The 16,148-nt window shown below is 38.7% G+C and overlaps 1 protein-coding gene across 32 annotated transcripts in view; it reads right to left on the bottom strand.

Moving 5' to 3' along the window:
- Positions 1-16,148, bottom strand: part of CELF2 (CUGBP Elav-like family member 2) — a 633,688-nt gene that overhangs the window by 137,648 nt on the left and 479,892 nt on the right. For all 32 annotated transcript variants that reach the window (XM_063926831.1, XM_063926832.1, XM_063926834.1 and 29 more), the window contains exon 5: positions 8,963-9,097. In XM_063926831.1, coding sequence (XP_063782901.1) covers positions 8,963-9,097 — 135 coding nt within the window. The remainder of the gene's footprint in view (positions 1-8,962; positions 9,098-16,148) is intronic.

The raw sequence follows: 16,148 nt of genomic DNA, 5'->3' as shown, positions 1-16,148 counted from the left end.
ATACCATCAGTTGTTGCTTTGAATCCACTCTTGATGAATACTAGTAAAAGATAGCACATCTTACGTCATACATTTAAATTGCATCCATATTTATCTGTACCCTTGCCTTTTCTAAATAATCAAAATTTTCAGATAGGAAAACCAATGGGTCTGTTATCATTTGGACATCTTTTATGTAAACAGGATAGAAAATGAATGACCTTGAATCCAGCAAGTGAAGCCTTTCCAGGGTTAAACTTTCAAAATGTAGCCTTTTTTCCAGCTCAATATTAGATCAGTAAGGTGATTCGGTCATTTAATAACTTGGATTACAAGGTAGACATATTACTTTCCTATTGTACACCCCCTTGAAAGGCAATACCATACCATTATGGCTTTTTAAGGGAATCTTTAGACTACGGTACTTTTTCAACTGGCTTGAGTAAATGGATAGTTACATTTCCCCAATTATCTGTTGATAATGTTTTCAAAACTTAAAAAATTACATTTCAGTTATTATCTGCTCCAACCTATGTGGAAATGTTTAAAAAAAAAAAATTCCAATAGGGCATATTTATCTCCATTAGGATGGTGTGAAATGGTACTCTCTGGTAGAGCTGATGTTTTAATGGATTATGGGATTCCCCAAATGTTAAACATTTTGTCCAGTTTGCTAATGCACATTTAATTAATCATTTTCCTGTAATGGCAGAGTGGGCCATACTTGGAATGTTGCCACAGGGTACCAGGGCATCTATGGGAAGTTACTTTTGATAATATCTGTGGCTGCAAGGATAACTATTCTACAGATGTGGATCCATCCAACACCACCAATTATGTCAATGTTTTTAGATAAATTAGATTATAGGATATTTTTCGCATGGACTGAGAAGAGTCCTACCTTCAGAAGGAAAGATATACAAAAATGTTTTGAAATTTGGGAAAGTTATATCTCAATTTTATCCAAACACCATCAGAGATGCATAAGAGATTGTTTTTTTTCTCTACAACTTGGTATGAATATCGAGTAAATGTAAATGATCCCCCAATAATAATAACTAGGTATGCAATATATAATGGAAGTGTGATGTCCCTGCATGCCCAATTAGGATTTTTTTTCTTGTTTGATATGCATTCTTTTAGATTGTGGGAAAATGCTAATGCCTCTAGGTGTGCTGAGGAAAATCTGTTTTGTGTATTGGATCACTGAAATGCACAATATATATTTATTATTGTTTTCCTTTTTGACTGTTTATCTTTTAGAAATGTCAAAAATTGTTCAAAATATAAAATCAATGGTCATGCAATGCAAACATTCTTTCAAGAGCATTTGAGAATGAGCCAAAATTCATAAAGCGTAGAGAGGACAATAGATGAGCTTGTTGCATAATTATTATTATTTTTTCTGAAAAAGCAAGGCGTCCTGGGTGTAATTGCTAAGGCAGCTTCGGATTTTATTCCTTGTATATTCAACTCCAGAGAAAACATCTTCAAGGTGTACGCTAGTGGGTGAAATAGACAGGAGGTTCTGGTATACCAGTTCCAAATGGTGGCCTCATTTACCTCTACCCTCGAACAGAGTTATTTCTTTTTTATTGTTGCTGCTATTCCAGCCAATTGAGTTTCTTCTGGCTGTGCTAGTTTTATTGATTTTTGAATTTCAAGAGCAAACATTTGCTTTAAGTTACAGTAAGTCGGTGTCTGTGTCTGTGGCTGGTCCAAGTCCAACTCTTCATGAGGTATTATTTGATGTTCCACCTCCTGCATCTTTAGTACAGTTGTATCTTTGCTTCCTTATTTTTGATTGGCTACGTTATAGTGAATAAATTAAAAATTTGACTTCCGAGTCATCGTATATGGGATTTTGCAATTATTTCAAGACTCCTGAATTTACTACATTGCACCGTTGACCTATTAGATTATTTAAGGCATGAAACATAATTTGAAAAAGAAGATATAGATTTCTTTATTATAGAACAGCATCTGCCATACACAAATTTGCATCTTGTCGACACAGCGTTTCTACAACTACTTTTATTGGAGTGAGTACATCCCCTATTTCAGCAAGTTTGAAATTGTGTTTTTCTAAAGATACCAGGATACTTCAAATCTAAATCGAGAAAGCATTCAAGCTTTGCCAACACTGAGTTCCACCTAGGTTTGCAATCCACTCTTAGTAACGATTCTTTAGCTTTCTCAGCTTTTACATATTTTTGGATGAAAGATACTATTTTTATTTGAGGCTGGAAGTACAGTTAAGCCCATGACCATCTTTTCAGCTGTGATATCACCTGCAGATTCAACTGTGTTAGATGCATTATCATCACCACCATCATCATCTATATCAGGCATATGATGATTATCATCATCATCCTTGACAACGTCTACAGAAGAGAAGGACTGATCAGCATTTAATTTGGATGAAGACGGCTTTCTAAATTGTTAAAGTTCAGAAGCAAACTTTTTGTAGAGAAAATCACATACTGCTAGGTGAACACCATGCACTAGATACAACTGGTATTTAGCAGCCACAAGCTTTCCAACTCGTACCATTACATTTGGACCATTTATGATGACTGGAACAATATTAATTTTAAGTGTCACATTAAACTCATTTAAACATGTTTTCAAAATTGAAAGACATTTTTCTGCAGCTATCGATCTGTGACTGATCAAATCCAAACTCCAGAATTTGTTTTGCCCATATAATATTCATATATCCTTTATTAGCAGTAAAGGTCCATTTATTAAATGCTGCAGAAAATTTCCCCCACTGACCCACCATCACTTTAAAATCACTTATTTCCTGGATGTATTTTGATTTAAGTTTCAAGACATAATTCACAACTCTATTTTATATTGCTGTTAGGGTGGAAAACAGATTAACATACCCTTTTGCGATCAATATTTGCCTTAAATCCTGTGATGTCGAACGCCAGTCAATCTAAAATAGATATTTGCGCTAAAGTTACATTTAATTAAATATTTTTTAAAGACCCCTCAAATACTAGGATCTTTTTCATTTCACAGGTGCTGGATCTTCATCAAGATTAATTACAATAATTGTAAAAAAAATATTGAAAAAAATCCCCCAAAACCTTAAAAATAGCAAGTCTGATTTTGCTTGTTAGAAGCATAATTGCCCACTATGCTGCTCTGCTTCTTCGGACCACACTGGAAATCCTACATATCTAGTAGCCATGACAACAAGTTATTTGTCAAGCCCTGGATTACATTGTTGTATTGCTTGCGTTTAATGCTCCTGATAGTGAATAAATTGCATAACAAGAGCAATAATTGTAGAAATGTTTTTAATAAATCGTATATACAAAATTCCAACCTTATAAATTCCCACACTTGTCTCTCATTTTTTGGAGATAAGACAGTCCAATAAATAATTATTTTGCTTGGGTGCATACTTAGACCTTCAGGATAGGTGATGTATCCAAGAAAATGGAATTGTATCTTAATAATTCAATTTTAAATATCTAAATATATAATTGTTGTTGTTGCTGATACAAGATTTACTTTTTGCTTGAATATCAAAATCAGTAATACAGGATGTCAACAAGATAGCGCACCAACAACTGATCCAAGAAAATCCCATGGTTGTAAAATGTTAGAATTGCAGAGAAGTTAAAGAGTTAAAAAGGCATAGTGCCCTTAACGCATCCAGAAAATTATCTTTCATTCATCCACTGGTCTAATTTATACAATTTAATAAGGATCTTCTCCAATCATAATCTTTCCAGTAACTAAGGAAGTTTGGCAGTTTTTAACTATTACTTTAGTATAGTTCACGGTAGTCAATATAGGAATACAATGTTCTGTCTTTTATGCTCCACAGAAAATATTAGTGTTCAAGCAAAAGAGTTGAAGGTCAGATAAGTTCATTAGCTGTATTCTTCTTCAAATATTCCATGACAACTTTTACCTCTAATTTACAAAGTGTAGCAGACATCAAATGTGATGATCATAAAGTAATTGGGAAAGTGGTTGATCAGTATTCTTGTGATCTCCAAATTCATGATTGGGAAATGGTTTATCAATTTCAGGAATTGTGAGAGACTGTGCACCAGCAGGGATATCAGACGATGCTGCAGGATGACTCTGAATGTGGCAATATTTTGAAGGAAACAACAAAGTTCTTGTCTTCTAATCAATGGAGAAATTATTGTATGTTATATTTGTATGAAAGTCCTCAGATTTCAATGATCTGTAGGAACATTGGTTTCTTATCACCTACTGTATAGTGCTCACACAAAGGGCTGGCAGTGATTTCTTCAGAAATAAGGAATCCGCAATTCAAATCCATTAACATTGGAGTAAAAAAGTATAATTGGTTTAAGAGAAGTTGTGATTTGTAGGATATTGATAACTTTTATAGCTAATGAATGGTACAGATGGTCTTCCCATACTTTTCTCAGAAAATAATTAATCAATATGAATACTTAAACTATACATCTACAGTATATTATTAGGTGTTTTAAGAACTTGAGCTAGCTAATATTTTGTATTTTCTTTACTTAACCTATATGCAACTGATACTGTATACTCGGTGTTAACAACATTTCTTTCAGCAGAATATCCTGCCACTGTATGTTTTACTTGGCAGAAAGTTGTCAAGATGGCTTCAGCTGTGTTGCACTGAAAAGTAAATTAAGTTAATCAGCAAGTTATCCAGATTCCCTGATTTAGGACTGTCTTATCCAAATAAAGTAGATGCCCGAGCCATAGCTTCATTGAGGAGGAAAAAAAGATTCAATTCAATTTATCTGTTTTGGAGCAGAACTGTAGCTGGAAATTTAACCTACTCTACTTAAAGCCTCTACTCATCACTAGACATATATGATATGCCTCATTAGTTAGTACTGCCTTTACATTCAGATGATCACATGTAATTTTCTAGACTGGAAATGCCATAGATGACTACTTTATACGGTTATCTAGAAAGACTACAGTAATGAAGAGAGATCATGAGTCAGGACTTCTAGGGATGAAATTCCCCCACCCTTGTTTTTTGGCAAAAAAATAATAATTTTATACTGAAACATAAAAAATACAATGCCAAATGTTGCTTTAGGATAGATGTTGTATGGAAAGCTGAGCCCTTTTGATGTTTCCCTACAATTTGATTATTTATTTTATCTAATTTGAAGAATGACTGAAATTCATACAACTTGTTTCACTTAAGTTGAGGTTCTTTACATTTTTTTAACTTTTGCTGCAGCTGCTATCTATGGACAAATTTTAGAATTCAATTACCACTATTCACAGACACAACAAGAGATTATAGTACTTGCATCTTATCAAATATCTGTGTCTAACAAACTAAGAGGGGTATTTAACCATCCTTCAAAACCGCCTACTAAACCCCCCCCCCCAAAAAAAATAAAAAAAAAATCCAAACCCTTCTATAGTCTATTATTTTTATAGAGCATTTTGACATCCATATTTAAACATTATTTTACAGTGCATGGAAGCAAATGCATGTAGTCTGGCATAAAAAATGTCATATAATTTGAAAGTTCAATTACTGTATTATTGAAACTAATCCCGGTCAGAATAAGCCATGTTGTGAGATAAAACTATGTAGCTTTGCCTACTCTTTCTAATTATATAGCCAGTACTGTTATTCTAAATAATATAGAGGCTTTTTTTTTTTAGCTTTTAAGATTTCAAGCATCTCAGTGTGTAGTGCCCTATCTAGATTCCTTGGTCTGCTACCTGTATAAGGAAATGTCAGGTAATTATGTAGTGCTGATTTCCAGCAATTTATGAAAATGCCAGAAATGATTGAGTCTGCATTACAATGCAGGTAATTGTTAGCTTCTTATTTAATTCCAGCCCACATTAGAATGTGTGGCTCTGCCCAACGAGTTGCAAAGGTCACTCTGTATCTTTTATAGCTTTTGTCAAGCATTCCTTCTTCCCTAACCTTGCAAGTTTAAACATTTTAAAAAGGATAGCATTATCTCAATTACTAGGCTATTAGTTAAGTCCCATTATGAGTTCATAGGTCAAAAAGCCTGATGAATTAAATGAGCATGTAGCATTATCAAGTTTTGAAGAATAAAATATGCAGCATTTGGTATCTATCTGAGAATAGGAAGGCCAAGCAGATGTGAGGTGGGGTTTGCATGACAGCTATTATATGCAAAGTTTACTATTTGTCTATGTCATGACAGACTTTACATATTTCAAAAACTAATTAGAAATATTTGTTACATCAAAAATGGCCATTTTGGTTTTCATAATGTAGATTTTGTAGATTTAATTTTTTCCCCATTGTATTCCTTGAATTCAAGTCACCTTACATTCCAGCAAATTGCTCAGTGTGCCTGAAACAGATCCTCTCAAGAGAAAATGAAAAATGTGTCCATATTGTTTTCATTGTATCTGTGTAATCTACAAATGAAAGGAGAAGTCTATGGGGATTGGAAAGCTCTTTTCTCCATCTCCGAACTATTAGGTTGGTCCAATTAAAGGTATCACCATCTACAGTCAACATGAGCTACTCTTGAAAGGATTGTGTTAGACAAGCTCTAGAACAGACACTAAAGATCACATTCAATTTTGATTTGACATTACATTTCTGAGCAGCTCTTGTTCTAGTGTACCTTTGTGTTGTCACAATAATTTGCACATTAAACGGAATTGTACAGGATGTGTATAGAGAAATATTTAATCACAACCAGCATTCATTGCAATATTCTGTAATCTGGCAAATAATCAGCTGCCACCACACTGTACAGTTGCTTCCGTCAATCTCCATTTTGTGTGCTTTATGTTGCCGCCAATCAAATACATTTGCAGAAATCTTCAGCAGTAACACAATTTGAGGAGAAAATGCAATCAACTGCACACTTGAAGTATTGTTTGTAAATGCATAAACCATAAGCATTGAGTAAAACAAAACTGAAACAACCATGGCTGATCATAAAACATTCACAGCTGAAAAAATGCCTGTTTCAATCTTTATGACATCTTTTTTTTTTTTTTTATCCATTTTGTGTTACATTTGATTAAAAGGCAAACAATCTACAAGTATAGGAGCCCCACCTAATTTATACTGAAAATCAAAAATTGTTTTGCTCTTCTATTATTTCCCCTGTATATCTATGTTATTATTCCCTTACCCTCTCCTTTAGAAAGTAACATTTTGTAAATGTTGTGCTCTGCTATAACTTACTGTACTGTATAACTGTGTTTGTTTTTATGACATGGGCTTAGTATAATGCAATGATAGCAGCGACATTAGGGAGAGGTTAGGAAAACTAAAATACCCACACCCCCTTCTGACAAAGTGTATCAAGTTACAAGTGCAGGGCCCTCAGTTGCAGCTATCAGCGTTATCACAGGTATAAACTATGTTTGGTCTCAGATATGTAGATAAGGTACTACTTTCTAAGAGTGGTGGAGTGTAGCAAACAGTGGAGAACCCCTTTAAACCAGCCATAGTTCATACTTATTATATGCTGAACAATGGCAAATAGTAAAAATCTAACATTGCCATTAGAAGTGAAGTTTAAATGTACTGTATGAAAAGGGTTGTGCTTAAATACTTTAAGATTTTACATGAAGTGGTTGTGTCCATTCAGCACAGTCACTAATGCCTTGCATTTCAATAGTGTCTTAGCTTTAACTCGCTAATTACTGTTGTATGGAAGTCTGAAAGCATTAACGTTAAAGTACCAGCAATATGACAACAATACTACTCACTCCCCCTAATTCCCGAGAACTTGGTGTGTTCATATGGGGTTCTGGTAAGGTTAGGGATGACTGATGCTGACTAGCCAAACAGTTTGCAATTAACCATCCATACTTTAATCTGCATAACTACTGTATCACAAAATTAAAGGTTTATTCCAGTTCTGTAAAAATGTTCGCGAAAGTGAAAATGGGCTGCAGCGAGCATTACATTGGAACATCACAGAGATTTAGTTCACCAACATAACTAAATTTCATAGTCTTAGGGGGTAATTCAATTAGACGCGGAAGGACTAATTGATCACCCTGGGGTAATTCAATTAGCCCCCGCCAGTATCCCTTGTCTGGGATTTTTTTACACCTCTGAAAAGAGGCCCAAAAAAATCTCGGATAACCAGCAGGTTAATGGTACTGCAATTTGTTAACACATAAATCTGTAAACTTTTCATGGATTAAGCGTGTTAACACTTGTTAACCTGTGTTAACACCCATTAACACCCATGCTAATTTAACAGGCATTAACAAGGCTGCTGGGTGAAATGAATAGCCATGGGCTTTAAAGCCTGAGACTACAGTACCTCCTCTTTTCACCTGTGATTATTTTTGTTTATGTGCCATGATATTTAACCTGGCCAATCAGTTTATACATTGGCTGCTTTTGGGGGTGTCCCTAGTAAACCGAGGTTTGAGGATATACTGTATTTAAACATTTTTACTTATAAGGACAATGAAAATATCCCAAAGTTAAAAGCAAATGTGTTATAGGATAATATGGGTGACTGGTGCTTGGAATCTATTTTTAATACCTGTCTATAGCTACCAGCTGGGTGGAGAGAGGATGGGTTAATCTAGAATGTTGAAATCAAAGGCTACAAATCCCAGAATGGTTTGAAAAAGAATGAATTAACTTGTCCTGAGAAATTGGGTTCTGCTGGTAACATTCAAGATGTTGCAGTTATAAATGTTACATTTGAAAATAATCCTTTAAAGAGCTGCAACCGTTTTGCACACAAGTGATTGTAGATAAATTGCTTTATTGTACCCATGTTGCATTGTAATAGATAACTCACCAAGTCATGCTTCCCATAGAGACCCCCTTTGACTTTACAAATAAAAGTGATTACTTCTTTACATCTTTGTGGAAAGTTCATGTGGGTAACTAAATCACGTGGGAAGCAATCGTGACTGACCTCTGGCCCAACACATCTGTCGTCAGTGACATATTGCTCCAATTAGCTGTTAAGGAAAGGGTCTTTATAGACAGCACACTCACCTCGACTCAGTCCATCAGGTCCCCGTAGGATTCTGCATTCTTCTATTTGACCAAATGGAGAAAACATCACCCTGATATCGTTCTCGTTACACTTCTTCGAAACCATTCCTATGAACAATTTTCTGTCTTCCACAGCTAGAAGATAAAAATAATGAATGAGCAAAGGCCATTTCATCTTTTTATTCCTGTGATCAATGCTTCATTACCACATCAAAACCAGCTGCGATCATGTGAGCCTTGCTTTGTGCTTTACACAGGTCCCATGAAGGCAAATGCTTACTCTTTATTTCGCATTTATTTTCTTTCTTCCTTTTTTATTTTTTTTGGTGTGATGCTACTACAGCTCGCAGCATGATAAAAAGCTCTGTTCATCCAGACACATTCATTTCAGGCTCTAACACAGTGAGCAAGAAAGTTCCATTTCATGTCTATGGGGCACACTGTATTTTAATACATTGTAAAAGACTAAAACAGAAGCAAAAATAAAATATACGCTAAAAAATTAAACCTTTACATTTCAAGATAACACTGTACAGTATGTAAATCAGCAAAATGAATAAAGGTACTACTGTATATATCAACCTAAAGTGTTACAATAGTGGGATTTTGAGGAATTGCTTGATGTTAATAGATAAAAACCTACAATATTTCTGTAAACTTTCTCTTTACTGAATGTAAAAGACTTCACATGGGGCATCCACTTACAGATGGAACCACGCTAATCGTGGCTATGTCTGCGACTAGGGGGGTCATTCTGAGTTGATCGTAGCTGTGCTAAATTTAGCACAGCTATGATCAGGAACACAGACATGCTATCCCGCCCCGCATGTCAGTCCCTACCCTATTGCAGAAGTACAAAAGCATCGCACAGCGGCGATGCTTTTGTATTTCAGGAGTAGCTTGGCCAGCGCAGCTTTTGCGGGCTGGCCAGGAGCTACTCGTAACTGCCTGGCTCGCAGCAGCTGCATGTGATGTCACGCTGCCACTGCGGTCCACCCACTGTACGGTCCGGTCACGCGATCGCTAGGCAACGACAGTCGTCAGCTGTCAGCCATGCACCGGCACACTGCTGCACCGTCACATGCGCAGTTCTGACCTGATCGCTGTGCTGCGATAAACTGCAGTGAGCGATCAGGTCAGAATGACCCCCTAGGTGTGCCCGGGGAGGCGCACCGCCAGGAACGTGCATGCGCCCCATTCAAAGTGAGTGGAATCATCTCTGTATGATTGGCAGCCTCTCGCCGCTCACCCCCGCCTGCGATGCAGCCACACTCAATGATCTATATGTTAGAGATGAACAAAACCATGAAGACAGTTTGCAAAAATAGTTTTACATTAGATAATATGGTATAGTAACAATTTTTTTTCTTTCAAATTTCTTACTGTAAAGTTTTGTTTTAGGCATCAGGTATACCATGTGCTTTGGTGAGATTTTCAGCCTAACTACTTTGTTTAACAACTTAACTGCTCTTTAGCTATTTTTAGGTCAGTAGATTTTTCAGCCTACAGCAGTAGTCAGTGATTTAGTCATCATGGTGTCACTGTGGAACCAAAATATTTTTAGAAGATTCGACTGTCTTCGATATGATGGCTGAGCAATATGGCAAACGTGTAATATTATAGTTTGTATTGAAAGTATAATTTGAATCTATACATAAAACATATCCCAATACAGGGAAAATACAAATCAGGATGGTATTTTAAAATTCAACATTTATTTAGCTCTTCAATCTAAATAACATACAATAACATCAACTATCTCATAAGGCATAAACCCAAAAATAGTTACCAGTCAGTGGTGTAAATACACAAGACAATGGCAGGCAATGGCTTCCAGGCACCAGCCCTGAAGGGGGCACACTGACCACCTCCATTGCTCCAGGTTTTGCTTTATGCGCCCCAGAGCAGGAATAAGCAGGGAGCCCAGGGGGGATTTGACGCAGTCCTCGCTCTCCCTGTCTGTGTGCTGCTGGGATGGTAGAAGCAAATATGGAGGGTGCATGTGAATGGGATCTACAGGAGGCAGGGCCCCTCCCATAGCTCCTCCCACAGCAGCTGACAATTATAGGGAGAGACTTCCTCTTTAGTGCACACTTCCCCCACTTTCACATCCCCTCCTTCTCACAGCTGTACAAGGGAGGCAGCCATACAGGGGCCCCCCTCAGCAAATGACCCGTGCTGGGCCACTCTAACAAGCCTGAGCCCAGGTAATTAGTATCCACCCCAATACCATTTTGGTGCTCCTGGAGAGTGTGTGTCTGGGTGCTGCTGGAAAAGGGTGTTGGTAGTGAATGCAAGCGGGGGAAGGGGTGGGGCACCAACAACTATCTCGACTCCGGGCTCTTAGTATTAATTTATGCCCCTCCTACCAGACATGCTAATTACACTGCTAATAGGAGAAATATACAGATAGCAGCATAACCCAGCAAAATTAGTAGCACAGAGGCAAGAAGCATTCCCGGGGCGGTGTAATAGCTTTATAGCATGAAATAAACAAAAACAGACATACAACACACATAACAAAAGGGAAGAAAACCAGACCAAACAGTTGTTAGTAAGTAATCGCACAGAAACACTATTCCTCTAGCACTGAATTATATTGCATGTTTGCAGGTAAAGCAAAAAAAAGCAAGTCAATTTGTATCTGGAAGAAACCATGTTACAATGGGGAGCAAATAAATGTATAATTTTTCTGTGCAGGGTAAAACTGGCTGCTTTTGCGTGTAGCCCACACATGTTAGACAGCTTTTTTTTTACACTGCAATATAGATTTCAGTTTGAAAACACCCCACCCAAATATAATCTCTCTGCACATGTTACGTCTGCCCCACCTGCAATGCAGCATGGTTTTGTCCAGCTGCTTGCTTTTTTTGCTTTACTTACTCACATGAATTAGGCACATTGTCTAAAGTTTATTGCACACAGATTCCAAACCAAATCATTCCATTTGTGCCTAACCCTGTCATACTCAAGAGGGCAATTTCACCCTATGTAAAGAAACGTCCCACCATATCATTCACAAAAACAATCCACAAAACTTTAGCCAACATAAGCATTGAAGAAACATACATCATGGCATCTTCATTAAGAGACAATCCACAAAACTTTAGCCAACATAAGCATTGAAGAAATATACAGCATGGCATCTTCATTAAGAGAGCAAGATAAGTGTAGACCCCCCAAAAAAATCAGATGGTGAATCTAAGGAGACAGAGACAACTCTCCTGGCAATACATCCATCCTTTCACTATTTTCTAGAAAACTTGCACCACAGGACAGGCCCAAAGAAGGTGCTAGAAATGAAAGAATGTGGCATGACATTTGTGGATGTTGGCCCTGCCGAATTTAGCCAGCTGATGGGCTTAAATACAGTATGATCTATGCACAATAAATAATTGGATGTGTTATAATAACGCAAACATACTGTAGTGGCTTAATAGGTGGTGGCCATAATAGAGCCCCATTCCTCTTAGGACAGTGCGCCCTGGTTCTGCACCCAAAGAGAGTGTAATTGTAGCAAGTGCTCTCCTCAGATTGCATCCAACAGCTGCGATTAGCAGAGTGAAAACAGCAGTTTGGCCTCACAATAAGCAGCTTTACTTCACAATCCGTCTCAGCATCCATATTGCTAACATCGGCAGACCCTCTACGAACTATGTCCACAGCGCATATCATAGTTGTATGTATCAAAATAACCATAAGATTTAAAAGAACCAAAATCCCCTCAAAGTTGTTCAAAAACCACCATTGCCATAGAGTTGACCAAGAGAAACTAGCCCAAGCTCCACCCACATGTCTCTACTCTCTACAAAGTATAGTTCCAGCTAGACTGAATTACCCCATAAGGTGGTGCAGAGACCTAAACCTACCACTTCCATCACGCCATGTGACCGAAACCATATTTACAGGCTTGAACCTCTATCAGTACTGCACTATGAGATATTTTACCACATTACAGCATACTGTATGTAATAGAGGGTGTGACTGGCCTAACCTCCTCAGAGTCACCAATTTACAGTAAAGGTCACTCATATCTGGGTTTCCCAGCCATGAGCTAAAGTGTTTAATCTGTGAAGCAAATTAATATGAACAGAATTTGGGCAGGGCAAGGCCTATCAAGAGATCAGAATATTGGCCTAAGTTTAATTTTAGCTTGTTTCTCCCCCCACATAAGAGAAAATAAAAGTGGATTGATTTAATGAAACATGAAGGAAAATCGTGACAGTATTATAAGGAAAAACACCATTTATTCTACCACTTGCAGCAATCAAATGCTTCAAAATCACTCACAAATCAGAACAAAATAGGGACTGTCCCATCAAAAAGTGGTACAGTTTAGAGGAATGCACACATAAAATGTGTGTTTGGTTGTATATGTATAACTATTGTTACCAGTGGTGACCATATAGTGCAGGGGGGTAACTGCTTAGCACATATAAACATGCATGTTATGATGTATGTAATATATGTGCTGGCTGGTTCCCCCGGGCATTTGCAGTGCTGTGTGTATCAGGCGCCATCGCACACCTGGTACCAGAGCCGGCCCTAGGCATAGGTAAACTAGGCAAATTCCTAGGACATTTGATATGCCTAGGGGCACAAGCAGCTTCTGATGATTAAAATGATATGCGGCATGCCTATATTCTGTGTGTGACTGTGACTGTATCTGCATACATTATAGTGATTTCCAGGAATACACTGTAGCGTAGCATTTCATATGCAGATACAGTCACAGTCGAACACATAATATAGGTATGCCGCATATCATTTTAATCAGTAGAAGCTACTTGTGCACTCTAGCCTCATAGTAATGCAAATAAGATGCATTTTCATCAAAAAAGACACTCGACATTAGCAGAGCTGCCAGCTGACTCACGGCAGGCATCTCCTGCTGCATGGCGTTTTGAGGCAAGATGTATGAGGACACATCTGTATCCAAGTAGAGGCAGAGGTCCCAGTGTTGATGACCATATGAGTGCTGTGTGCAGGTGGGTTGGTTGTGCAGTAGTGTTCAGCATATGTGTAAGGGGCATTATGTGTGTCATGTGTGTAAATACATTAATAATGAGCTGCAAATGTGTAAGGGGCACTATGTGTGTCATTATGTGTATAAGTGCATTAATAATGTGCGGCATATGTGAAAGGGACATTATGTGTATAAGGGCATTAATAATGTGCGGCATATGTGTAAGGGACATTATGTGTATAAGGGCATTAATAAAGGATGACATAATGTGTAAGGCACATTATGTTTATAAGGACATCAATAATGTGTGCCATATGTGTAAGGGGCATTACTGTATGGTATTATGTGTAATAATACATTACTAATGAGTGGCATTATGTGTATAAGGTGCTCTACTGTGTGGTGTAATGTATAAAAAGGGCACTACTGTGTGGTCTAAAGAGCAATATGGTGTGGTGTAATGTGAATAAGGAGCAATTCAGTATGATGCATGTAATGTGAATAAGGGGCAATACTGTGAGGAGTAATGTATATAAGGTAACGTGGTACTACTCTGTGATATAATGTGAATAAGGGACACTATCACATGATAAAATGTCAATAAAGTTGCACTATTGTGTGGTGTAATTTGAAATGGGGGCACAATTGTGTGGCTATGAACCCTTCCCAGCAATAACACCCCCCTTTTTGGGCTGTGCGCCGAATGTGCGCACTGTTCCTATTTTAAATATAGGGGGAATGAACACCAAAATGAGGACTGCTATGCGTGTGGGGTGATGGTGCTGGGAAAGAGTGCAGGGTCATAGGTGGAACTAGCGGCGGCGCTAGGGAGCATCAGCCAAAATCTTGCCTAGGGCATCATATTGGTTAGGGCCAGCTCTACCTGGGACTCAGCATAATGCATCACACTTCTACTAAACCCACCCCCAGATTTCTGTGAAACTAGCCAATGAGAGTCTGGGGGTGAGCTTAGACGGAGTGTGATGCATTATACTGAGTCTTGGGTGCTTCATTGCACCTGATGTACACAGTGCTGCCGATTCCCGGGGGAAACCAGTCAGAACATATATAACATACATCAGAACATTTATGTTTATATGGGCTAAGCGGTTCCCTCCTGCACTACATGGTCGGTGCTGCAGCCTCTGCTGATTGTTACCATACAGTAACGTGGGTGGGATGTACTATGCATTGCATCATGGATGTGATACATCATGCCACCTAACGGGTACACACTGGTGTTAATAACGCCAGTATGTACCTAAAATGCGATTAAGATCACAAAGGACAGCTCTCCAGATAAGAGCTGTCCTTCTCTGCATGCGCAGAATGAGACACACTACACAGAGGACACTGGGAGGGACCCAAGTGGATTACTCTCAGGGGGAATGCGAAAAGAAGCCCATAGGCTTCTGTTGGTCAATCCACCGGGTCAGAGCTCGGGAATCTAGCGCAAGTCGGAGCTTGGTACATATGGGAATGCTGCCAAACCTCAGGAAACGGCATTTTCGGAAGTTTGTCCGCATTTTTAGGTTAAGTACATTCCTCCCATGTCATTTACAAATATTTTGCTCATCTGAAATCCATCACCTTGAGGGCTGACATTGGGCCTAATTCAGACCTGATCGTAGCCGTGCAAAATTTTGCACGGCTACGATTAGCCACCCTGACATTCGGGGGGATGCCCAGCACAGGGCTAGTCCGCCCCGCATGTCAGGCCCTCCCCCCACCGCACAGGTACAAAAGCATTGCACGGCGGCAATGCTTTTGTACCTGAGGAGTAGCTCCCTACCAGTGCAGCTCCTGCGCACTGGTAGGGAGCTACTTGTCGCTCTCCAGGTCGCAGCCGCTGCGACCCACCCCTTGCATGGTCCAGGCATGCCTGCGTGTCCGGACGGTGCCCTCAAAATGGCGGCCCAATGCCGCCAGCCCGCCCCCTCCTGCCCAGCGAACGCCTCTGCCTGTCAATCAGGCAAAGGCGATCACTGGGCAGAGATGCCGATTGCATCTCTGGCATGCGCCGGCATACTGCAGCATCGGCGCATGTGCAGTTCAGACCTAATCGCCCGCTGTGCGAAAATGCACTGCAGCGATCAGGTCTGAATTAGGCCCATTGTTTCCCACAGGTCCCTGACATTTTAATTTGCTGCAAGCACATAAAATTATAACACCTGATCTATTTGTTTATGACACACCAATATTTGAATAATATAAGAATCA

Source organism: Pseudophryne corroboree, chromosome 6 (assembly GCF_028390025.1).
Source record: "Pseudophryne corroboree isolate aPseCor3 chromosome 6, aPseCor3.hap2, whole genome shotgun sequence".
Classification (NCBI taxonomy): domain Eukaryota; kingdom Metazoa; phylum Chordata; class Amphibia; order Anura; family Myobatrachidae; genus Pseudophryne; species Pseudophryne corroboree.
This window is presented reverse-complemented; position numbering and strand designations above follow the sequence as displayed.